Genomic DNA, 25,999 nt, shown 5'->3' on the forward strand with positions numbered 1-25,999 from the left:
GTCAGAAGTTAGAGACTGTATTACCATTGGAAAATGTGGAGCAGCAGTTGGAACTCATACGGTCTCCCTTGTTCCTCTTTAAAATGTTGTGGTGACCACTCCACCAATACTGAGCACAAAGTTTTTCAGTTCTTTCACACTCTGCCAGAATTATATTAATTATAGAAGTTCCTCTGAATACACATATCTGTTAAAATTGGAATGGTTAGGGATTTATCTGTCATCCATATTCAGTAAAATTTCTATTTAGGTAGCTTTATCTCTAAGAGAGGAAGCATCTCATATTACATGCTAATACTGGAGGGGAGACAGCCAGACTGCCATTGTGAGTAGCCTGGGGAAAACAGTACCAAAAAAGTGGAAGAGTGCCTTTTTCTGAAACTGCCTCCAACAGACTCTGAATCCAGAAAAAGGAATCATTCTTTTATATCCTTCCCTGCACTGCCTGGTCTTAGAATTTACCTTGGTACTACTGATATTTCTCCTATACTATAGTTAAAGAGTGCAGTGAGGTTAACTGGAAATCTCAGGACCACTCAATGGAACACTAAATTTCCCATGGGAACTGACTGCCGACCCATATGTGAGGGGTTGTTTTCATTTACAATAGTTTTGCAAGCATTTCAGCTTACACATATTATTGATCTAAAAGATCATCTTGTCCTTGCCCACCTTCACAAGACTATCTCTTCCCTCCTGGGCACAATTCCTACTGTTTCTCAAATAACAAGTAAATATGGCCAGGTACAGTGGCTCACACCTGTAATCCCAGCACTTTGGGAAGCCCAGGCGGGCGGATCACATGAGGCTAGGAGTTCGAGACCAGCCTGGCCAACATGGCGAAACCCCGTCTCTACTGAAAATACAAAAATTAAATGGGCATAGTGGTGCACATCTGTAATCCCAGCTACTTCGGAGGCTGAGGCAGAAGAACGGCTTGAAGCGGGGAGGTGGAGGTGTGATCACACCACTGCACTCCAGCCTGGGTGACAGAGGGAGTACTCTGTCTCAAAACAAAACAAAACACCCCACAACAAAAGCCCCCAAACCAGTAAATATAACCATCCTTTCCCTTTTTTCCCTTGGGGCAGAAAATTTAATGAAAACTAAATACAAGAGAAGAAAAGGGAAGAGAAGGTTCTGTTGTTTTCCCCAAAGGCCTAGATACTTTATAGTACCTGAGAACTAGCTAATTTGCAATAAATCTCTACTTGTTTTTCCACCAAACTCTATGCATTGCTTTAACAAGCTTAAAGCCACTTATTTAGACAATTTACTACAGTATTCCCATTAATGAAATGAAAGGAACTGTTTTATTATTTTATCCACAACATCTGAGACTAAGAACTGGAAAGGCAGGGCGCTGATCTACCTTTGCTGTTATAATGTTATTAGCATACCTCTTAAAATCTTGTGCAAAACAGCTTGTGCTATGATGTGGGGACATTACAATAAGTACAACTTCTTCTCTTGCCTCTGATTCAGACTTCTTTTCAGGCTATGCTACGACTTGACCTTGCAGGCAGCCAAGCCTGGCAGGCTTCTCCTACACACAGGTCCCTGAAGCCAGCCACAGTCTTACCACTGTGTCTTTACCATTCACTCGGTTTGCACGAGTCCGTCCCCATAGAAGTGGCCCCACAAAGAACTATCAAATGGTTCAGAATATGTCTAAGAGTGCTTTGGAGTCTTCTTGCCCTTCCTACAGGTGCTTTAATTCTTCCTCCCCATCCCACCTGCCCAAGACTGCAGTACCAAGCTATTCAGAAGAGTCATAAATTAATCCACAACAATTGAATCTAAAGGAATAACACTTGCCCACTAAGTTACCTTAGAAAGTTGTGTGTATGCAGGGATCACACTAAGTAATGTATGTGAAATTAACTAATAGTTATGCATGAAAATAATTTATTTTTGTGTGTAGTATTCGGGTTATCATTCAGGTGTTCGTGTTTTAATTTGCTAAACTTCTCACAAACATCTGCTGTTGGAAAGGGCCAGGCAGGGAAAGATCTGTGCTCAAGCTAAAAGCCTGAATGCTTCATGTGGACTTTTAGGCACTAATACCTGGATAGAAGAGGTATCTGGGGGCAGAGATGTTTTCCTGGTGTTCCTCAGATCACAGCACACAAGTAACCCTTTATAACACCTCCTAATCGAGCAAAATTTGAGCCTGGACATGAATTCCTCCTCTGACTTGAAGAACTACTGCTCTGGGATGGAATTAAATAATCCACATCTTGGCACTTGATCATACAGCCCATATGGATGTTCTCAGACTGCTTCATTGTATAAATCCCCTCTCCCCACTCAAGCCTTAAACTCTTCGAGCGCAGAAATTTTATTTGTCCTCACTGTACACCAAACAATGTTAAATACTCAGTAAATACCTGGCAGACTGAATTGAGGCGGTACGGCTTATAGGAAAAATCTACCCGAACATACATTAAGACTTAAAAGACTTACTGAATTTACAACATCATGACCAACCATCCACTTTTACTGCAAAGAGAACTTTTCATACAGCTTATTTCCAAAACCCAGGTGGTTCCCAGTCATGACAAGCTTGTCGCTGACCCAGTTCTCCTTCTCAACCTGATTGCAATCTAACTCCCTCCTCCCCTCCCTCGCCCTTTCAAGATGCACGCTGGTGCATCTTTCCCCTTAAAAATGTTTTCATTTGCAACTGCATTAGTAAAGACGAGAGGCAGCCTCTGGAGAGAACTCTGAATCCCTGCCCAACCCACCTCAGGGAGTGCCACTCGGCCGTACCGAGCCTCACGGGAGAAATGTGGCCCAGCCCAAGTCGCCCATGTTCCTCAGAGTTGGGAAGGAGGAAGACAGTTCTACGTGAAAGTTTGTTTTAAGGGACAAAGCCCAAAACTTGAATCGTTTTCAAAACAAACTCGAGAAAGTTCACGCGCCGGGCCCCGCCTCGGCTTCCCTGCGGCTCGCGGCCCCCGCCACCGTTCCCCGACCTGGGCACCGCGGGGCCCCGTGCGCCCTAAACGGGATCTGGCCAGCCCCCGCCCTCCCCTCCTCGACACCCCCGCGTCTCCTCACATTCTCTGCGCGTCCCTCTCCTTCCCGGCCCCGCTACCCGCTGGCCCAGGCCTCTCTGGACGGGGCCAGCTTCTCGCCCCACAGGCCGCGGGCCAGGGCCTTGTGGCCCCCCATGGCTCCCCAGAGCCGAACTCTCTTTTCTTTCTCTCATTCGGCCCCTATTTCTCCCCCAAACACCTCCCACCGCAGACCCTTCAGTCGCTCGCGCCAGAACCGCTTTCTCCCTTCTCTCCCCAGGAATCCACCCCCCACAGACACTTCGCTCCTCTTCCTGGTGCCCGCCTCCTCTCTGCCATTCATTCAGCGCAGCAAGACACCTTCCTCCCTCCCCGAGCCCCGCTCCCTCCAGCCCCTGCCCTCCGCCCCACAGGACCCCTTCCCCCGTACCTCGCGCCCATCTTCCAGCAGCAGCCACCCGGCGCTCATCCCCACCCGCCGCAGGCACCAGCTCCGGCCACGGGCGCGGTCTCCTGTGACGAAGAAGCCGGGCTCCCCCATCGCCTACTCGACCCCGGGGGCGGTCAGCACCGAGCGAGACCCCGACCCAGGCTCCGGCTGCCTCTGTGCATCCTCTCAGCTTCCATATCTAAACAACAGACAGAAGCAATCACCACACGCTCGCGATCGCTGCGAATGCAGGCTCCGCTCGCCCGCCCTCGGCCAGGAAGCAGGAGCACTGCGCCTGCGCAAGAGACGGCGGCCGCCCTGGGGCAAAGAGGGTGAGTCAGGAGCCAATCCGGCCCTGAGCGGGGCGGGCGTGACGCGAGGGCTCTCCTCCCCTCACAACTTCGCTCGCCCCCTCCAGAACCATCACCTCAGTCCTAGTCGCCCCAAAGTGGAACCTCTCCTCACCTTTCCTCTTTTTTAAAAAATCATGTAAAACTATAGCCCACTTTTAAACAACTTTAAACTTTCCATCAGATTTTTTTTTTTTTTTTTTTTTTGAGACGGAGTCTCGCTCTGTCACCCAGGCTGGAGTGCAGTGGCCGGATCTCAGCTCACTGCAAGCTCCGCCTCCCGGGTTCCCACCATTCTCCTGCCTCAGCCTCCCGAGTAGCTGGGACTACAGGCGCCCGCCACCTCGCCCGGCTAAGTTTTTGTATTTTTAGTAGAGACGGGGTTTCACTGTGTTAGCCAGGATGGTCTCGATCTCCTGACCTCGTGATCCGCCCGTCTCGGCCTCCCAAAGTGCTGGGATTACAGGCTTGAGCCACCGCGCCCGGCCTTTCCATCAGATTTAAGTCTGCCTAGTCTGTTCCTAAATAGTCTCTATTTTGCACGACCTCCTTATATTACCGAAGTAAAAAATAGATTACACTAGGCAAATCTACAAAGACACAGAGCACAGTTACCTGGGGCGAGGTGTGGGAGCGGGGATTGAATGCAGGTGGGCTTGAAAAAATTGGAGGAAAGTAGAAATGTTCTAAAAGTGGATTGTGGTGACAATTGCACAACTGTGTAAGTTTATTAAAAAGTCATGGAAGTGTGGCTGGACGCAGTGGCTCACGCCTGTAATCCTAGCATTTTGGAGGTCGAGGCGGGCAGATAGCTTGAGTTCAGGAGTTGTGACCAACCTGGCCACCGTCTCTACAAAAAAAAAAAAAAAAAAAAAAAAAAAGGAGGAAGGGAGGGAGAGAAAGAAAGGAAAAAAGAAAAAAAAGAAAAATTAGCTGGGTGTGGTGGTGCACACCTGTAGTCCCGCTACTCGGGAGGCTGAGGTGGGAGGATCTCCTGACCCCGGGAGGCAGAGGTTGCAGTGAGCTAATATGGCGCCACTGCATCGCAGCCTGAGCAACAGAGTGAGACCCTGTAAGGTGAAGTGAAGGAAGTGTACACTTTCAGTGGGTGAATTTTATGGCATGTAAATTATACTCAATAAAACTGTTAATTTTATTATTATTATTATTGATTAGAGACTGGGTCTTGCCTTGTCACCCAGGCTGGAGTGCAGTGGCGCGATCTCGGCTCACTGCAACCTCTGCCTCCGTGTTCAAGCGATTCTCCTGCCTCAGCCTCCAGAGTAGCTGGGATTACAGGCATGCGCCACCAAGCCCAGCTAATTTTGGTATTTTTTGGTAGATATCGGGTTTTGCCATGTCTTCTGGATTCAAGGGATCCAACCGCCTCTGCCTTCCAAAGTGCTGAGATTACAAGCATGAGCCACCAAGCCCGGCCAACTAAAAAACTGTTTTTAAATTCAGCCTCTCATTTGGATTTTCCATACAGTGTGATAGCTGCTGCCTGTAGTGAGTACCTCCAATGGTTGAGCCCCTTTTGTCTTTTCAGTTTTCCAACACCTAGTTAACAATTTCTTTTTCTCTTTTTTCTTTCTTTCTTTCTTTCTCTTTCTTTCTTTTCTTTCATTCATTCTTTCTTTCTTCTTTCTTTTTCTTTCTTGCTTTCTCTTTCTTTCTTTCTCTTTTTCTTTCTTTCTCTTTCTTTTCTTTCTCTTTTCCTTCCTTCCTTCCTTCTTTCTTCCTCTTTCTTTTTCTTTTTCTTTTGCACCAGGGGAATGAAGGAAAACAATTTTCCTAAATAAAATTCTGTCCAAAAAACAGCCAGGTCTGGGCATGGTGGCTCATGCCTGTAATCCCAGCACTTTGAGAGGCCGAGGTGGGCAGATCACCTGAGGTTGGGAGTTCAAGACCAGCCTGACCAACATGGAGAAACCCCGTCTCTACTAAAAATACAAAGTTAGCCCAGCGTGGTGGCACATGCCTGTAATCCCAGCTACTTGGGAGGCTGAGCCAGGAGACTCGCTTGAATCCAGGAGGCGGAGGTTGCGGTGAGCTGAGATCTTGCCATTGCACTCCAGCCTGGGCAACAAGAGTGAAACTCCATCAAAAACAACAACAACAACAACGACAACAACAACAACAACACAGCCAGGCATGGTGGCTCACGCCTGTAATCCTAGCACTTCGAGAGGCCGAGGCAGGTGGATCACCTGAGGTCAGGAGTTCCAGACCAGCCTGGCCAACGTGGTAAAACCCCGTCTCTAGTAAAAATACAAAAATGATCCGGGCATGGTGGTGAGCACCTGTTATCCCAGCTACTGGGGAGGCTGAGGTGGGAGGATCCCTTGAGCCTGGGAGGCAGAAGTTGCAGTGATCTGAGCTCACACCACTGCACTCTAGCCTGGGCGACTGAGCAAGACTCTGTCTCAAAAACAAATACACAAACAAAAGAAAACAACAAGAAAAGAAAATTTATATACACCAAATGAATTACACAGTGTACAATAGTAAATGGCTAACATTTACTGAGTGCTAAGTGCCAGGTACTAGGCCAAGCACCCTACATACTTTATTTGTGCTTTACAAACAAAAAGAAAAAAGAAAAATTAGCCAGTTATTAGTGGTTACAATTATAATCCCTACGTTAGAGATGATGAGAAAAGACGCACAGAGAGGTTTTGGTAATCCTCCCAAAGTAACAAATGAAATGACAGAGTAGGATGTCAATTCAAGTCTGTTTCAAAAGTCTAGTTTCCTAACCATGGGTGCAATCCCAACCTGGCACGTTTTATCTGTGTTGCGCAGTCAGATCAAGAAATGCAGGCCCTGACATCACAGAGGGCCAGGAACATTGGTGAGAGTCATAGCTGCACTCATGGAGATGCTTCCCTAAGCTGTGCATAGGTATCTGTTGGTGCCCCCACCCCACCTTAGCATTCTATCCCAGGAACAGCAAGCACACCTAGAAGCCGCCCTGACATTTAGTCTGTGTGTCTCCTTAGGCTTCTCTTGGCTGTGATAAATTCTCAGACTTTCCTTGTTTTTGACGACCTCAACAATTTGAGGAGTACCAGACAGATATTTTGTAGAATGTCCCTCAATTGGGATTTGTCTGATGTTTTTCTCATTAGACTCAGGTTATGGATTTGGGGAAGGAAGACCACAGAGGTAAAGTGTCATTCTCATGGAATCATATCAAGGGTACATGTTATCAACTTGAATGAACTATCCCTGTTGGTGTTCATCTTGTTCACCTGGCGTTTCTTATTTCTTGATCTGACAGTGCCACACAGGTAAAACTTTCCACGTTGGGATTGCAACCATGGTTAGGAAATCAGGCTTTGGAAATGTAGGTAGTTTTTGTCAGGTTTCTCCATTGTAAACTTACTTTTTTTTTTTTTTTTTTTTGAGACAGAGTCTCACTCAGCGGCCCAGGCTAGACTGCAGTGGCGTGATCTCAGCTCACTGCAAGCTCTGCCTCCCGGGTTCACGCTATTTTCCTGCCTCAGCCTCCCGAGTAGCTGGGACTACAGGTGCCTGCCACTATGCTTGGCTAATTTTTTTTTTTGTATTTTTAGTAGAGACGGGGTTTCACCATGTTAGCCAGGATGGTCTCGATCTCCTGACCTCGTGATCCGCCTGTCTCGGCCTCCCAAAGTGTTGGGATTACAGGCGTGAGCCACAGCACCCGGCTTTTTTTTTTTTTTTTTGAGACGGAATTTCACTCTTGTTGTCCAGGTGGAGTGCAATGGCGCGATCTCGACTCACTGCAATCTCTGCCTCCTGGGTTCAAGCGATTCTTCTGCCTCAACCTCCCAAGTAGCTGGGATTACAGGCACACACTACCATGCCCGGCTAATTTTGTATTTTTAGTAGATATGGGGTTTCACCATGTTGGCCAGGTTGGTCTTGAACTCTTGACCTCAGATGATCCACCCTCCTCAGCCTCCCAAAGTGCTGGGATTACAGGCGTGAGCCACCACACCCAGCCTAAACTTACTCTTTTTTTTCTCTCTTTCCACACTGTACTCTTTGGGATGAAGTCACTATTCCTAGGCTAAATTTAAGGAGTGAGGAATTCTGCTGCCCTTCCTTGACTGCAGGGTCTCTACAGAAACTGTCTGGAATTTTGCATGGGACTTTGCCTCTCCTCCCCTGTTATTTATTCAATCACTTATTTGTGTCAGGCCGGGTACGGTGGCTTATGTCTATAGTTCCAGCACAGCACTTTGGGAGGCCAAGATGAATGGATCACTTGAGCCCAGGAGTTCAAGATGGGCCTGGGCAACACAGCCGGACCCTCTATCTACAAATAATAAATTAAAAATTTAGCTGGGTGATGGTGGCATGCACCTGTGGTCCCAGGTACTTGGGAGGCTGAGGCAGGAGGATTGCTTGAGCCCAAGAAGTCAAGGCTGCAGTGAGCCACTGCACCCCAGCCTGGGTGACAGAGCGAGACCTGTCTCAAAAACAAATAAATAAAATGAAAAATAGGTCAGTGTGAACCCATGGATATTTATTTTATACTTTGGGTTATAATCTCATACTGCTTTGTTTCTCAGATTGTTCCTACTTCGGCCATTGAGAGCTCTTTTGGGTGGCTATAGTGTCCTTTTGACATACTCCCATTGCTGTGTTTTGCTAAGTACTTCCTTACTTTCTGTCACAAGATGCCCTAGACCTAAAATCAGCTATTTCTCCAAGGATCTCTGGTTCCTTTTTTGGAAAATGGTATTAGAAACCAAGAAACTCTCGGCACTAGGTGCAGTCATTGCTAGTGGGATGTCATCATTTCTAGGCCTTCTTAGCTGACAGAGCAAATAAACATATGGGTGAATACTAACCTTCTATATACACATATTTATAAATGTTTATGCATATATACACATTTGTGTTGTATGTGTGTGTGTATCTGTAAGCTAGGCATGAGTTCATTCTGATATCTTACCACTCTCATCCACTCCCAGAATCATCCTAGTTATCTCCCCTTGTTCATCTGTAACCTTCTACTTCAAAAGTGAGAACCCAGAATCCCACCATCTGCCATCCCGTGACTTAATCTTCCATTTCCAGTATACATGTATAGTGATTTCAGAATTGTTAAGCCATACACTTGTGGAGACTACTTTATCACCTATAGTACAGTACGTGTATGCAGGTCTTTTAACTTCGGTCTTACAGACTCCACTCATTTCCAAAGTGGCTGAGGTCAGCACCCTTTTCCCTCAAACCCCTTCAGAGAGGTTGTTTCATACATTTGTAACACAGTTAGATTAGATTTTTTTTTTCCCGAGATGGAGTCTTGCTCTGTTGCCCAGGCTGAAGTGCAGTGGCCCAATCTCAGCTCATTGCAAGCTCTGCCTCCTGGGTTCACACCATTCTCCTGCTTCAGCCTCCCGAGTAGCTGGGACTACAGGTGCCCACCACCATGCCCGGCTAATTTTTTTTATTTTTAGTAGAGATGGGGTTTCACCATGTTAGCCAGGATGGTCTCGATCTCCTGACCCCGTGATCCGCCTGCCTCAGCCTCCCAAAATGCTGGGATTACAGGCGTGAGCCACCATGCCCGGCCAGGTTTTTTTGTCATAGTCTGTTCTATGTGGGATCCTCTGATCTGCTAAATGATTGCTTAGAATTTGTATACATTTTACATTAATAATGATTGACTAATGTACACATTAAAATTAATATATACGTTAAGGTTCACTCTTACTGCAAAGTTCTATGGGTTTTTATAGATGCATATGTCATGTGTCCACCATTACAGCATCAGAGAAAATAGTTTATCGCCCAAAAAATAATCCTTCGGGCTTCACCCATTCAGTCCCACTCCCACCCACTGTACCTCACCTCACTTATTTTAACTAAGTATCCTGGAGATTACTCCATAACAATATATACATATATTCCTCTTTTCTCTCTCTCTCCTTTTTTTTTTTTTTTTGAGATGGAGTCTTGCTGTGTCACCAGGCTGGAGTGCAGTGGCATGATCTCAGCTCACTGCAACCTCCGCCTCCCAGGTTCAAGCAATTCTCCTGCCTCAGCCTCCTGAGTAGCTGGGATTACAGGCACGCGCCACCATGTCTGGCTAAATTTAGTGTTTTTAGTAGAGACAGGGTTTCACTATGTTGGCCAGGCTGGTCTCAAACTCCTGACCTCATGATCCACCTGCCTCGGGCTCCCAAAGTGCTAGGATTTCAAGCGTCAGCCACCACGCCCAGCCTCTCTTTTTTAAATTTAATAATAATTAAAAAAAAAAAAATCCCTTAGCCTCCCAAAGTGTTGGTGTGAACCACCGTGCCCAGTCCCTCCTTCCTCTTGACAGCTGTATATTGCTCTATTGTGTAGATGTTGATGGCTGTTGTGAGACCTTAGTTCTTGTCTTCTTAGTTTAAAAGAATTTAAACAAGACACACACAGCAGGAGACGCAACATAGAACAATTTATTGCAAAGGAAAAAGAATATTTTGAAAGTTAAGTGCAGAAGAGGCAGTCCACCCTGAGAGAGGATTCAGGGTGGGGCAGCCAAGACTGGCACTAGGGAGACTCCCTTTACGGGAGACTTACATCCTTCTTAAAGGATTGGGAAGAGGTGTTACTAGGAAGCACGCTCTGGGCGGTCCTCTGGGTGCACATGCGCAGTAGCTGTGCCTGCCTATTCATTCCCCACATGTGTCATTAGCACCTTACATCTCTACCCAAGGGTGTGGTTTTTACTATTATGATGAGCAAAGGGTCAGTCTGAGGACAGGTAAAATCAAAATATGCATGCTCTCTATGGGGGAAATTCTCTACTAGAGACAACTTTGCTTGAATGAGCTTGACTACAATGTGAATGCTGGGGTTATGGTGTTGACTGTACAGTCACCACGGTCACCATGGTTGTTGCATCCTGAGGACATGGTTACTTCCTTGAGTACCCATCCTGCTTCATAGATATAACATTGTTTATTCAACCAGTCCTTTGTTGATATGCAGTAGGGCTCTTTCCGGTCTTTTGCTGTCACAAATAGCCCTGCCATGAATTCACAGGCACCACTTTTGAGTGCCTATTATATGCTTATCGTATATCGTCTTATTAATCCTCACTACCATCCTGCAAGTTATCCTCATTTTGCCTATGAGAAAACTAAGAGTTTCTTGAAGGTTCTTGTTTTCCATTGCATTCCTGACATTTTATTGAATGAATAAATGTAACTCAACTAGTAAATGGCAGTGCAGGAAACAGAAACCAGTGCTGTAAGGCTAGATCTGTCTAGCCCTAGCGGTTGCATTCATTATGGTCTAGCACTAGAAATGGCCATCCACAGGGAGTGACCAAGATGATTATATCAGGATATCTAATTAGTTTTTTTTTTTTGTCTTTTTTTTTTTTTTTTTTTTTGAGACAGAGTCTCCCTCTGTTGCCTAGGCCTGAGTGCAGTGGCATGATCTCAGCTCACTGCAACCTCCGCCTCCCAGGTTCAAGCAATTTCTGGCTAATTTTTGTATTTTTAGTAGAGACGGGGTTTCACTATGTTGGTCAGGCTGGTCTTGAACTCCTAACCTCAAGTGATCTGCCTGCCTTGGCCTCCCAAAGTGCTAGGATTACAGGCATGAGCCACAGTGCCGGACAGTTTTGTTTGTTTGTTTGTTTTGTTTTTTTTCTTCTTCTTCCTTTCTTCCTTGTTTTTTTTTTTTTTTTGGTGGAGTCTCACTGTGTTGCCCAAGCTGGTACTGAACTCCCAGGTTAAAGTAATCCTACCTTGGCCTCCCAAAGTGCTGGGATTACAGGGGTAAGTTACCACACCTGGCCTCTAATTAGGTTTTTATCTAATCCTTTTAAAAATGCCTACTTTTGTGATTATTTTATAATTACAAAAAAGAACATAGAAGATATGTATAGACTTTATATGAACAAAGAAACATGCACATATTGGGTTGTAGTCTCAGACACTGTTTTGTTACTAAGGGTGCATGACCAAAACAGTTTGAAGACCACTGACTTCTGTCTATGGCCATACCACCCTGAACGTGCCCGATCTCGTCGAGACCACTGACTTCTAAGATTTGGGGATTTTATCAACTCTACCTCCCCTATATATTCCCTTTTTTTTTTTTTTTTTGAGACGGAGTCTGGCTCTGTTGCCCGGGCTGGAGTGCAGTGGCCGGATCTTAGCTCACTGCAAGCTCCGCCTCCCGGGTTTTACGCCATTCTCCTGTCTCAGCCTCCCGAGTACCTGGGACTACAGGCGCCGCCACCTCGCCCGGCTAGTTTTTTGTATTTTTAGTAGAGACAGGGTTTCACCGTGTTAGCCAGGATGGTCTCGATCTCCTGACCTCGTGATCCGCCCGTCTCGGCCTCCCAAAGTGCTGGGATTACAGGCTTGAGCCACCGCGCCCGGCCCTATATATTCCCTTTTAACAGTGGCTCTTAACTGGGGGTGATTTTGCAATGTCTGGGGACATTTTTGGTTGTCAAAAAATGAGGAGGAGAGGTGCCACTGGCATTTAATGACTAGAGGCCAGGGATGCTGCTGAACATCCTACAAATCACAAGATAGTCCCCACAACAAGAGTTATCCCATACAAAATGTCAACAATGCTGAGGCTGAGAAACCCTGTCTCATACCCACCTCAAGAGGGAAAACTGAAGTGGGAAAAGACAGCAGGATGTGGAAAAGTAAGTAGGGGGTTATCTACGTGAAACTGACAACTGTCACATTATATATGCTCAGTTAATGTCAATTAAACAGAACTGAGGAATGTTAGAGCTGACTGTGGACAGGCTTGGGGAGTGGGGAAGGAACATGACAAGAAGGAGAGAAAGTACAGGGCAAGAAGAAGAAAGGGAAAGGGATGAGAAAAGTATGGAAAAGCTGGGCACAGTGGCTCACACCTATAATCCCAGCACTTTGGGAGGCCGTGGTGAGAAGATCACTTGAGCCTAGGAGCTCAAGAACAGCCTGGGCAACATAGGAAGATTCTAGCTCTACAAAAAAAAAAAAAAAAAAAAAAAAATACTGTGCACCTGTGGTCCCAGCTACTTGGGAGACTGAGGTGGGAGGATCGCCTGAGCCTGGAAGGTCAAGACTGCATGATTGTGCCACTGCACTCCAGCCTTGGTAACACAGTGAAACCCCAAAACCCTGTCTCAAAAAAAGAAAAAGAGAAGAGAAAGAAGAGAAGAGAAGAGGAAGAAGAAGAAGAAGAGGAGAAGGAAGAGGAAGAGGAAGAAGAAGAAAAGGAAGGAAGGAAAGAAGGAAAGAAGGAAGGAAGGAAGGAAGGAAAAAATAAAAGAATTATGAAAAGGAAGTGTGGCAGGTCACTCTTTTAAAAGATGATTACAAGATCTCCCATCCCTCTTGCTCTTACCATGTGACACTGACATTCCTCACATTGCAAGGTGGAGTTTATATTTCCTCCCCTTGAATCTAGATGGGCATGGGACTCCAGCAGAAGTAATGCTATGTCATAAAAGGTGATATAGCTTCCACCTGGTCTTTTTGGGATGTTCACTGCTGGAAACTAGTCTACATAAGGAAGTGGAGAGATCACATGAAGAGGCCACATGCAGATGTCCTGCCTGACAACCCCAACTGAGGTCCCAATTGACATCCAGCATCAATGGCCAGTCATGGGAATGAAGGTTCCCCTGGATAACATCAGCCTGACCCTGAATCATCCCCAGTCCTCTGTGTCTTCCAGCTGAGGCTCCAGACATTGTGGAGGAGATCCAAGCTCTGTTGTACCCCACCTGAATTCCTGACCCACAGAGTCGGTGAGCATAATACGATGGTTGGGTTAAGACACTTAGTTTTGATGTGGTTATGCAGCAGTAAGGAACTAGAACAGAAAGGGCGCAGGGACATGCTGGGGGCTCTTTGACAGTCATTGGTTGTGTGCTTTATATATTAAGGTAATGCTAGCTGCGGTAACATACAAACCCCAAGTTTCAGTGGTTTAACACAACAGAAGGTTATTTCTTACTCACGTATTTGTTCAGTGTCCCTAGACAGTGGACAGCCTTCCATTAAGTCATTCAAGTACTCAGACTACTTTCTTTCTGTAGCTTCTCTGTTCCCTAGGGCTTGGAGTCCTCTGCATCGAGAAGGCAAAACAGGGGAAGAGAGAATGGAGAAGGTACACTTGCTTCTTCATTGTCTTGTCCCCAAAGTGACATACACTCCTTTGGCTCACATTTTACTGGAGAGAACTGGTCCATGACCCCACCTAGATCTGAGGGAGGCTGGGAAATTCAGGCCCTGGTTGATTAGTCCTTCCCAGAAACAACTCTAAATTGTGGGAAGAGGAGCATGAATTCTGCCAGACTTTAGAACTCAAGTTAACAAATTAAAATGATGATAATAACATTATTTCTCCCATTTCCTTTGTTTTTATCTCTCTGGAATAGAAGTAAAAGGATGGAATTTTTGCTCACTCCATGGCTTTTGTGTAAGACCAGCTTTTAATTCAGTGGTAAACTAGAGGTTACTGTAGCATAGTAGTTATGCCCATGGACTCTGGAGCCCCACTGTTCAAATCCTAGCTCGGCTAGTTGCTACATGAGACCTTGGGCAAGCTTCTTGACCATTCCAAGCCTCAGTTTCCCCATTTGTAAGATGAAGGTGATGCTAAGTATAGCACCTAACTTATAGGATTGTTTTGTGGGTCAATTCTTGTAAGATACAGAGTAAGTACCAATAATGGTCAGCTACCGTTGTGGAAGAAGGGAGCGTTGGCTTCTGCAGATACAAACACTATCTCCCCATGCCTTTTCTACACTCTCTCATCCAAGACACATAAAAATAAAAGCTTCCTCCTCTTTAAATTGTTGATGTTATAAAGTAGAAATCTCTTCAATCAATATTATACTTTTTAAAAACAACCCATGTCCAAGCAAGATGGGTTTTTTTTTATTTTTTATTTTTTTGAGACGGAGTCTTGCTCTGTAGCCTGGGCTGGAGTGCAGTGGCCGGATCTCAGCTCACTGCAAGCTCCGCCTCCCGGGTTTAGGCCATTCTCCTGCCTCAGCCTCCGGAGTAGCTGGGACTACAGGCGCCCGCCACCTCGCCCGGCTAGTTTTTTGTATTTTTAGTAGAGACGGGGTTTCACGGTGTTAGCCAGGATGGTCTCGATCTCCTGACCTCGTGATCCGCCCGTCTCGGCCTCCCAAAGTGCTGGGATTACAGGCTTGAGCCACCGCGCCCGGCCAGCAAGATGGGTTTTTAAAATGTCTAAAACACATAGTTCCTGCTGTGAGCAAGGGTCGGTCCACTTTGGGGGCATAGCTCTGCCAGCTGAGGTGTGGTTTCCCTGTGTGTTTCAATAAAGGCGAGATGGAATTTTTCATTATGTTTTCAAAAGATTGAGTGGAGAAGAAAAGGGTCTTGATGTAGCATCTCAAGGAAAGTCCTGTGTTTCTCCGAATACTTTCTATCTTGAGACCACAGGCCAACTTTTCAATATATTGCTGCATGTAGCCATCTTGGGGGTGGGGTGGGCAGTGAGTGCTCAGATTGGTACCATAGACTTGGAGGAATTCAGGGTGACTGGGGGAGATGAAATCCCAGATGGGATGATGCAGCCTGAGTGTGTGGTAGGGAGAAGTAGGGAGGTGGGACTTAGGGCACCACATTCTTATTCATTCTACCTTTTCTCATACTCGTTTATTCTACCACCTTCTCGTCTCCACCCATCCCCAAAATGTAAGACTCCACACTGAAGGAATCAGGAAAAGATGTCTTTCATCTTGGAAAAGGAAATGTTTTAGAAAACCAGAAGACGACGAGAAGGGGAAAAGTAACCACTTGCTTTGGTCGGCTTGTGTGTTCAGTGCTATTTTATGTAAACATAGGGTTTCAAGTATAGAGCTGTAAGATATTTCTGATACCTTCGATCAAGTTTATTATATTTCAGAAGCACTTGTAACAGGTAATCAAATTTACGATATTCTGGAGGTGTCTTTTTTTTTTTTTTTTTTTTGAGATGGAGTCTCGCTCTGTCGCCCAGGCTGGAGTGCAGTGGCGTGATCTCGGCTCACAGCAAGCTCCGCCTCCCAGGTTCAAGCAGTTCTCCTGCCTCAGCCTCCCGAGTAGCTGGGATTACAGGCACCCACCACCACACCCGGCTAATTTTTGTATTTTTAGTAGAGACAGTGTTTCACCATGTTAGCCAGGATGGTCTTGATCTCCTGACCTCATAATCCACCCGCTTCGACCTCCCAAAGTGCTGGGATTACAGGCGTGAGCCACTGCGCCCAGCCTGGAGGTGTCTTTAATCAGTAATTAAGGTAGATATTTTGGAGGTACTTAAAATTAGTAACCACCTTTTCGGTGGGGGCCCTGACTGTTTAAGCATCTACGTCCTTTAACTTGCCAAGGATCAGTATCCAGATAGAATATTTATTACCAGCCAGGCTGGTGGCTCATGCCTGTAATCCCAGCACTTTGAGAGGCAGAGGTGAGCAGATCACCTGAGGTCAGGAGTTCAAAACCAGCCTGGCCAACATGGCGAAATCCCGTCTCTACTAAAAATACAAAATTAGCCGGGCGCAGTGGTGGTCGCCTGTAATCCCAGCTACTCTGGAGGCTGAGGCAGGAGAATTGCTTGAATTCGGGAGGCAGAGGTTGCAGTGAGCCGAGATCGCGCCACTGCACTCCAGCCTGGGTGACAGAGAGAAACTCCATCTCGGAAAGAAAAAAAAAATTCATTACCCAGCTGATTTTATTCAGGAAGAGGGGAGGAAGGAAAGAAGGGAGGGGAGCTAAAGGGGGCAGCAGCAGCAGAAGGCAGTGAGAATCAGGCATCAATAATGATCACTTTGTTTTCCTCTGAGTTGGCTTCAGGCTGTTTATTTTGCAAGTAACATGTGTATCAGGCACCTAATATAAAATTTAGATTTTGGATGACTTACAGTTGCGTCATATCACTTTGAGTTGGCTATTTTTGGACTACAAAAGATTACAAAGATCCCTAACTCCGTTCACCTTTGTCAAGTGTTGAGGAAGGGGAGCAGAGAGTCAGGTGTTTCTCACATGGAGAACCTGGAGTTCTACAATTAAAGGTTATTATGCAATTCTCATCACATTTTTTGACTCGCAAGTTTATTGTATCATCAGTTGTGGTATATATTATTCAGGACTTGTTTAAATGTGCGTATTTCAGCTAGTAGAAGCCTTGCCTCTCCTGTTTCAGTGACAGTGTTTAGAGCTCTGTTTTTCAAACTTAGGTTAACGCCGAGTAATGAGTCTTAGCACTATTTATTTATTGACAAGGTCTCACTCTCTCACCAAGGCTGGAGTGCAATGGCAGGATCGTAGCTCACTGTAACCTCAAACCTCTGGGCTCAAGCAATGATCCTCTCGCCTCAGCAGCATCTCAGGTAGCTAGGACTACAGATGCGTGCCACCGTGCTGGGCTAATTTTGGCTTTTGTATAGATGAGGTCTCACTATGTTGCCCAGGCTGGTCTCAAACTCCTGGCCTCAAGCGATCCTCCCACATGAGCCATCACACTGGTCTCTTATCACCATTAAGAAACAATAACAAAACTGAAAAGGAATACAATAGAATAAGTAAAAGGCCATCACACACAGCATTGCTTGTGAAACACTGATGTCTCTCTCTGTGTGTGTGTGTGTGTGTGTGTGTGTGTGTGTGTGTGTACTGAGTCTCAATGTAAAATGTGTTTTTTCACTATAGGTCGTGGTCACAAAGAAGTTGGGAGGTTTCCAGTACCAGACAAAATGGAGTAAGGCACTGCAGTCTCTGCCACTGATCACAACTAAAAATTCTGGACAAAATGCAACTAAGGACTCTGAAAAGTAAACAAGCAGCCAAATTACAGAAAGGAATCAAAGCTTGAGGAAACTGTCTGTATGGGGTGAGTTTCCTCCAATTTTCTTCTTTTCTATCACAGCTTTGAGATGAGAATAGGTCCAGTTGGGGAGCTGCATGGTAGCAGAGACAGCAGAAACTCTGAGAGAAACCCCATCTCTCTGACCAGAAGACTTAGGAGAAGGGTTCCTGTGAGCCAGAGAGTATAGAGTGAAATCCCCATTAAAACTATTTCATTTTCTCTCTCCTAGATCTGTCCCCAAGATGATGAGACAGAATTTGCAGTTTGAACCTCATTAGATTGATTGCCTATGAAAACAAACAAAACAAAAACAAAGTCAACACTTTTTTTTTTTTTTTAGATGGAGTCTTCACTCTGTCCCCCAGGCTGGAGTGCAGTGGCACAATCTCAGCTCACTGAAACCTCTGCCTCCCGGGTCCACGCCATTCTCCTGCCTCAGCCTCCCGAGTAGCTGGGACTACAGGTGCCCACCACTACACCCAGTTAATTTTTTGTATTTTTAGTAGAGATGGGGTTTCACTGTGTTGGCCAGGATGATCTTGATCTCCTGACCTCATGATCCGCCTGCCTTGGCCTCCCAAAGTGCTGGGATTACAGGCGTGAGCCACCGCGCCCGGCCCTACACTTTCTAAAGCTGAGGTGAGCAAACTTTTTCCACAAAAGGCCAGATAATAAATATTTTAAGCTTTGTGCCATATAGTCTTCCATCACAACCACTCAACCCTGCTATTGTAGTGCCAAAGCAGCACAGTATGTAAATGAAGCAGCCAGGCTGTGTTCCAGTACAAGTTTACGTATAAAAACAGGGGGAAGGCTGGATTTGGCCTGCAGGTCATAGTTTGCTGACTCTTGCTGTAGAAGAATTTTAACAAGATTCAGAGTCTCACAACATATTAATACTATTCAAAATATCCAGGATGCAATCCAAAATTGCTCCACAAAGCTCTAGAAAATGTTACCAATTTTTATGGGAAAAGATGATCAAAGATGCCAGCACCAGAGAGGATGTGGAGAAATAGGAATGCTTTTATACTGTTGGTGGGACTGTAAACTAGTTCAACCATTGTGGAAGATAGTGTGGCGATTCCTCAAGGATCTAGAACTAGAAATACCATTTGACCCGGCCATCCCATTACTGGGTATATATCCAAAGGATTATAAATCATGCTACTATAAAAACACATGCACACATATGTTTACTGCGGCACTATTCACAATAGCAAAGACTTGGAACCAACCCAAATGTCCATCAATGATAGACTGGATTAATATACCATGGAATACTATGCAGCCATAAAAAAGGATGAGTTCATGTCCTTTGCAGGGACATGGATGCAGCTAGAAACCATCATTCTGAGCAAACTATCACAAGGACAGAAAACCAACCACCACATGTTCTCACTCATAGGTGGGAACTGAACAATGAGAATGAGAACACTTGGACACAGGGTGGGGAACATCACACCCCAGGGTCTGTCGTTGGGTGGGGAGTGGGAGAGGGATAGCATTAGGATAAATACCTAATGTAAATGATGAGTTAATGGGTGCAGCAAACCAACATGACACATGTATACCTATGTAACAAACCTGCACGTTGTGCACATGTACCCTAGAACTTAAAGTATAATAATAAAAAAAGCAAAAAAAAAAAAAAAAAAAAAAAAAGATGGCAGCACCAATATGACCAAGAGGTTAGAATTATCAGATAAAGACTTAAAACATCTATTATAAGTATGCTGGATGAAATAATGGTAAACATACTTGTAATAAAGGGAAAGACAGAAGCTTTCAGCAGAAAAATAGAAACTATAAAAAGAACCAAATGGGAATTTTAGAACCAAAAAACACAGTATCTGAAATAAAAATTAACTAGGTGGGCTTAATAGCAGAATGGAGACCACAGAAGAGGAAGTTAATGAACTTGAAGATAAATGAAGAGGAATTATCTATTCTGAAGAACAGAAAGAAAAAAAGATTGCAAAAATAATGAACAGTCTCAGGGTCTAATGTTCATATCACTGGAGTCCCAGGGGAGGAATAAAAGATTGGTGCAGAAAAGGAACTACTTGAAGAAATATGCTCAAATTTGATGAAAGATATAAAATTACAGATTCAAGAAAATTAGTGAACCCCAAACAGGATGAATGCAAAAAATGAACAAACACCAGAAAACAAACACAAACAACTTATACTCAGACACATAATCAAACTCCAGAAACTTAAAAAAAAAAAAATCTCAAAAGCAGTCTGAGAAACAATACAGAAGTTCCTGAGAAAATTAAAAAATAGAATTATCAGCAATCCCACTTCTGAGTATATACCCAAATAATTGGAAGCTGGGTCTTGAAAAGATGTTTGCACACCCATGTTCATAGCAGCATTATTCACAAGTCAAAAGATGGAAGCAACACAAGTGCCCGTCAACAGATGAATGGATAAACAAAATGTGGTATATACACACAATCAAAATTTAACCTTAGAAAAGGAGGGAAATTCTGATGCATGCTAAAACGTGGATGAACCTTGAGGACATTGTGCTTAGTGAAAGAAGCCAGTCACAAAAAGACAAATACTATATGCTTCCACTTCTATGAGGTACCTAGAAAATTCAAATTCAAAAAGACAGAAAGTAGAATGGTGGTTGCCAGGGGCTGGGGGCAGAAGAGAATGGGAGCTGTTGTTTAATGAGTATAGAGTGTCAATTTTGCAAGGTGAGAATTTTGGAGATTGACTGCACACATGTGAATGTGCCTAACACTACTGTATACTTATAAATGATTAAGATGGCAAGTTTTCTGATATGTACATTTTACCAGTTATTTGTTTTAAAAAGAAGTCAGAGGAAAATAATGAATTAAACACAGAAAATTATTCAATGACTGTGGATTTCTTTTTTTTTTTTTGAGACGGAGTCTCACTCTGTCACCCAGGCTGGAGTGCAGTGGTGCAATCTCAGCTCACTGCAACCTCCACTTCTTGGGTTCAAGTGATTCTGCTGCCTCAGTCTCCTGAGTAGCTGGGATTACAGGCATGGACCACCATGCCCGGCTAATTTTTGGTAGAGACAGTTTTCACCATATTGGCCAGGCTGGTCTCGAACTCCTGACCTTGTGATCCCCCCACCTCGGCCTCCGAAAGTGCTGCGATTACAGGCATGACTGCAGATTTCTTTTTTTTTTTTTTTGAAGGGTTTTTGTTTGTTTAATACATCTGAAAAGAATGCATATACAAAGAATTGAGACATGAGAAAGCATTGGTTCAACACTAATGAATCTACAAGAATTAGGATTGGGAAGGTGGGAAAGATTACCTCAACATTTTTAAAAATTGGAAACTGCAACCAAAATAAGCTGATAAAATCCCTATTAGCACTTATTAAGAGTCTTTATTAAGACTCTTTCCATGATTTTTATTAAACTAGAGAGCCTCACCTGGCTGCTCTAGGGTTCCTCATATGCAAAACAGAAATAAGGGGATTCCCCTGACTGGTCCCCATGTTGTTAAGTGTTCTCCCCACCCCCACCCTACCCCCAGCTTCTTAATGAAGCAGGCCTCCATCCTCCTAACTTGAGAGGATGTGAATCATTCCACAGATGTCTGTCTTCTAGCACCACCCCTCGTATTTCCTCTACATACCAGGTCTTCAGCTGCATTCTAGGAACACCATATACTACTGAGCTGCAAATCTACGCTAAGCATATAAGACAATGACTGAGAGGGAAAAAATTTTTTTTAATTACAAACTCAATTCATTTGATGCATTTCAAAGGTGCAATACTTTTCTTCATTTATCAGTGAAAGAAGTTAGAAATCAACTTCCCAAAAAAAAACAGTGAATGGCAAACAAATGTCCTTGAAAGTCACAGTCACATATAGTGCGTCCTAGAAAAGAGGAGGGGCAAGACAGGCTCCACCCACTTTCATGAGTTTCATCAAATACTGGATCTACTCAAGGGTGGAGAGAAAAGGCAACTTTCAAAAAGGAGTATGTTATTAAATGAGGCATTTACTATACTCCTTCCTAAGAGCACCAGATGGGGAACATGTTTTCTAAACTAGATCTAGGAAGTGGAATGTGGAATCAATCCGTCCTCCTCCCCTTAAGGGCTATCCACTGGTTAATGAATTAAAAAAACAAGACTAAAAAACAAACCCCACACACACTCCCCCCCAAAAAAGAGGAGGGAAAAAAAAAAACAAAAAACACTAAGATGTCCCAGATGTCTCCAGAGTGGAACCAGGGAGCAGCTTCAACAATTCCAATTAGTCTGTTACAGTCATCCACAAGCATGCCTTGCTTTTAAACCAAAAAAAAAAAAAAAAAAAACCCACTACTTTTTTTTTTTTTTTCAAACAACAAAACAAAAACTAGTACTAATCACTTTTCTGACAATACACAATTACTCAAAATTAACTAGTACTGGGAGGGGAAAGGGGGGGCCATACCTATGGGCCTTATCTCACACGAGTGCATGTGGGTAGGTGCAGGGCATTTGTCATTATTGCAAAAACGAATTTTAATTTTTAATCTTTAGTTTGATTTAAACATTGCTTTTAGTATGATGCCGACACCAGCTGTGCAGAAAGGGCTCTGGAGAGATGTTCATAGCAGCACACACCTGCGGCTCTTCTTCGGTTCTGGAGGCTCCAGGGCAGCCAATATTGCTTCGTCAAATACATTCTTTAGGCCTTTCTGTGTGAGTGCGGAACACGCCACATACTTGACAGCCTTCAGGTCACGGGCCAGCTTTTCAGCAGTCTCTGGAGGGATAGGCTTCTGTTTGTTCTTGGCAAGTTTCTCAATAGTGGAGGGGTCATCTCTGAGATCAATTTGAGTCCCAACAAGCAAGAAAGGAGTCTTTGGACAGTGGTGAGTTATCTCAGGCACCCACTTTTCTTTCACATTTTCAAATGAAGATGGAGAGACCACTGAAAAACAGACTAGAAATACATCTGTTTGTGGATAACTCAGCGGTCGTAATCTGTCATAATCCTCTTGCCCTGCAGTATCAAAAAGTCCAAGAGTATATGGTTCTCCACCAATCATAACTGTGACTGCATAGTTGTCAAAAACAGTTGGTACATATTCCGATGGAAATTTGTTTGTTGTGTAGGATATCAGGAGACACGTTTTACCAACAGCACCATCGCCCACAACAACACACTTAATTGTCTGCATTGCTGAAATAGTTTTGTATCCACTTTAAATATTTCAAATCTGATGTTGACCTCAGCTTCTCCACCGGGCATGACTGCAGATTTCTTATCAGAAGCCATGGAAAAAATGATGATGGAACAACGTGGGTAAAGTGCCAGAAAGTTTAAAAAAAAAAAAATCCATATCAAGAGAAAATAGATTCAAGATGAAGGCAAAATAAAGGCATTCTCAGATGAAAGACAACTAAGAGAACTGTTGGCAGATCTGTTCTAAGTGCTAAAGAAAGTTATTTAGGCTGAAGGCAAACAACTATACCAGAAAGAAACCTGGAACTTAAGGACTGAAGGAAAAACATGACAGGTAAAGTGTCCTCTTCAGTTCCTTCAAATATGTATGACTGTTGAGAACAAAATGATAATAGTATCTGGTAAGGTTTTCAATGGATGTATATGTAATTCATGTAACAATTATAAAGGAAGGAGAGATTAAGGACCTAAATTGTTGTAATACTTCTGAATTTTAATAAAAGAGATAAAATATAAACTGTAAACAGACTGTGAACAACTTTAGGTATGTATACTGTAATCTTTTTTTTTTTTTTTTTTTTTTTTTTTTTTTTTTTTTTTTTTGAGACGGAGTCTCGCTCTGTCACCCAGGCTGGAGTGCAGTGGCCAGATCTCAGCTCACTGCAAGCTCCGCCTCCCGGGTTCCCGCCATTCTCCTGCCTCAGCCTCCCGAGTAGCTGGGACCACAGGCGCCGCCACCTCGCCCGGCTAATTTTTTGTGTTTTTAGTAGAGACGGGGTTTCGCCGTGTTAGCCAGGATGGTCTCGATCTCCTGACCTTGTGATCCGCCCGTCTCGGCCTCCCAAAGTGCTGGGATTACAGGCTTGAGCCACCGTGCCCGGCCCTGTATACTGTAATCTTCAGAGCAATCTCTTAAAAATATATATATAGTCAAAAGCCAACAAATATGTTATTCAAATAATTCAAAAGGTGACAGGAAAGGGTGGGGGGAAGAAAGGGAACAAACAGAAAAAGAAATAAAATGGTAGACTAAATCCAACCATATTAATAATATTAATTGCAAATGGTTTAAATACACCAATTAAAAACAAGAGCTTGTCAGACTGGACTGGAGAACAAGACCCAACTACATCGTCTTTAAGAAATCCACATTGAGGCCGGGCGCGGTGGCTCAAGCCTGTAATCCCAGCACTTTGGGAGGCCGAGACGGGCGGATCACTAGGTCAGGAGATCGAGACCATCCTGGCTAACACGGTGAAACCCCGTCTCTACTAAAAAATACAAAAAACTAGCCGGGCGAGGTGGCGGGCGCCTGTAGTCCCAGCTACTCAGGAGGCTGAGACAGGAGAATGGCCCGAACCCGGGAGGCGGAGCTTGCAGTGAGCTGAGATCCGGCCACTGCACTCCAGCCTGGGCGACAGAGCGAGACTCCGTCTCAAAAAAAAAAAAAGAAATCCACATTGAGGCTGGGCACAGTGGCTCATGCCTGTAATCCTAGCACTTTAAGAGGCTGAGGCGGGTGGATCACCTGAGGTCAGGAGTTGGAGACCAGCCTGGTTAACATGGTGAAACCCCATCTCTATTAAAAATACAAAAATTAGCAGAGTGTGGTGGCGGGCACCTGTAGTCCTAACTACTCAGGATGCTGAGGGAGGAGAATCGCTTGAACTCAGGGGGCAGAGGTTGCAGTGAGCTGAGATTGACCCACTGCACTCCAGCCTGGGCAGCAAAGCAAGACTCCATCTCAAAAAAATAAAAAATAAAATAAGAAATCCACATTGGACATAAACACACAGATAGGTTAAAAGTAAAGGAAGGAAATTAAGTTTGGAGACCAGTGGTTTGAAGAGGTTTGGGCTTTCCTTTCAGATAGCTGGGTTGGGTGGGGCAGGTTTAGTGGGGTCACTATTGAGACAAGCTTAGTATCCATACAAGCAAAAGTAGCCCAGGGTCTGGCTCCCAGATTCCCCACAATGGCTCTCACTTCAGGCAGGGACTGTCACACTCACCCTGCAGAAGCCACACCACCTGCAGAACCAAACTGAACAGGGATTCTCCTTGCTTCCAAGAATTCTAATTCAGCCTTTGCCAAAGCAAGTGGATGCCTTTCCTTGGGAGATGCCTTGGTTGGCCATAGTTGTGGGCATGTGGCACCTATCCTGGCAAGCTGGCACAGGCTCAGAAGACCCTGGTCTTGTGGTACTGCACTTTAGGCTGATTCTGTGGGAAGCTCATCCTTTTCATCAAGAATCTAAAATCATCACCTTGGCATCTATGGCAGCTTCCAAAACTGTCTCCAACGAGGAAATGAGTGTTGGACGTCCTGAGAGAGGTATGAAAGGCTCGGTTACAGGCGCTTAGTTTTTGCCTCCAATCCTCAAAGCTTTACATAACTGTTTTGAAATGCAAAGTCCAGTTCAAGGCAAGCCAAATGCTGTCAACAAGAGGCTCTTGCCTCTAGAAGCAAATAAAGTCACTGTTTGAGGAATCTGTGCCACTATCCCTTTGCAGATCAATACAAACAGAGGCAGGGCCTGTTTTAAGTAGAATCTTGTAGAGATTTAAATTGTAGAACTATTGGATAAACTGTAGGTTAGAGTATGCCAGGATTGGTTCGGAAGATTTCATCAATTTTCTAGTCATGATCAAACAAACCTGTCTCAGAAAATGCTTGACTTCCTGCATAAATGAAAAGCAGATGTTTGAATGAAGACTAGTTCAGGTTATTTTTAGCCTCAGGAACAATTAATAGCTTCAGTTCAAATAATATCAAGTAGAAAGTATTTGTGTTTTATGACAAAGGTTAAATTCCAAAGTTAATTGTGAAGAGTGACTTAGATTTTGAACACACATTCCCTTTCTGTATGCTTATGGGAAAGTCTGTCTCTATTGTCAACTTATTTTTATAAGTTCTTATTGTAGAGACTGTTCCTGAATCCTAACGTCTGTGTTCCCCTTCCTCCATAGTACCAGAATCCTTTTAGCCAGGCATATGGTTGCCTGCAATGGACTCATCCTCCCAACCTCTCCTGCAACTAGGTGCAACCTACCACGGACTAAGTTCTGCTGTGAGTTGTAGGAGGAGGTATGATGGGGCACCTTCCTGGAACCTTCCTTACAACACTGCTGGCACATTTCCTTTTTCTTCTTTGTCGCCTCTTTAATTCATCCTGTGG

The 25,999-nt window shown here is 44.4% G+C and overlaps 1 protein-coding gene, 1 long non-coding RNA gene and 1 pseudogene across 7 annotated transcripts in view; 1 reads left to right on the forward strand and 2 right to left on the reverse strand.

Annotated features, from left to right (window-relative positions):
* Nucleotides 1-3,713, reverse strand: part of LOC105474544 (ring finger protein 8) — a 39,067-nt gene extending 35,354 nt beyond the window's left edge. For 4 of the 5 annotated variants that reach the window (XR_982811.3, XM_011729323.3, XM_011729325.3 and 1 more), the window contains exon 1: nt 3,451-3,713. Coding sequence is in view for 3 of the 5 variants with exons in the window: in XM_011729323.3 (XP_011727625.1) it covers nt 3,451-3,561 (111 nt within the window). In the remaining 2 variants the exon portion in view is untranslated. The remainder of the gene's footprint in view (nt 1-3,450) is intronic. The other variant, XM_011729322.2, reaches the window with a different exon arrangement.
* On the forward strand, nt 3,644-25,929 carry LOC139363413 (uncharacterized). Of its 2 annotated transcripts, none has more exons than XR_011623775.1 (3): nt 3,644-3,782; nt 17,483-17,663; nt 25,791-25,929. It is a non-coding gene; the product is annotated as an uncharacterized lncRNA (long non-coding RNA). The 2 variants fall into 2 exon arrangements; XR_011623776.1 differs by lacking the exon at nt 25,791-25,929 and adding an exon at nt 24,893-25,025.
* LOC139363412 (cell division control protein 42 homolog pseudogene) lies at nt 21,595-22,905 on the reverse strand (annotated as a pseudogene).
* Nucleotides 25,930-25,999: the final 70 nt, after the last annotated feature.

The sequence above is a fragment of the Macaca nemestrina genome, chromosome 5 (assembly GCF_043159975.1).
Source record: "Macaca nemestrina isolate mMacNem1 chromosome 5, mMacNem.hap1, whole genome shotgun sequence".
In the NCBI taxonomy this organism is placed as follows: Eukaryota; Metazoa; Chordata; class Mammalia; order Primates; family Cercopithecidae; genus Macaca; species Macaca nemestrina.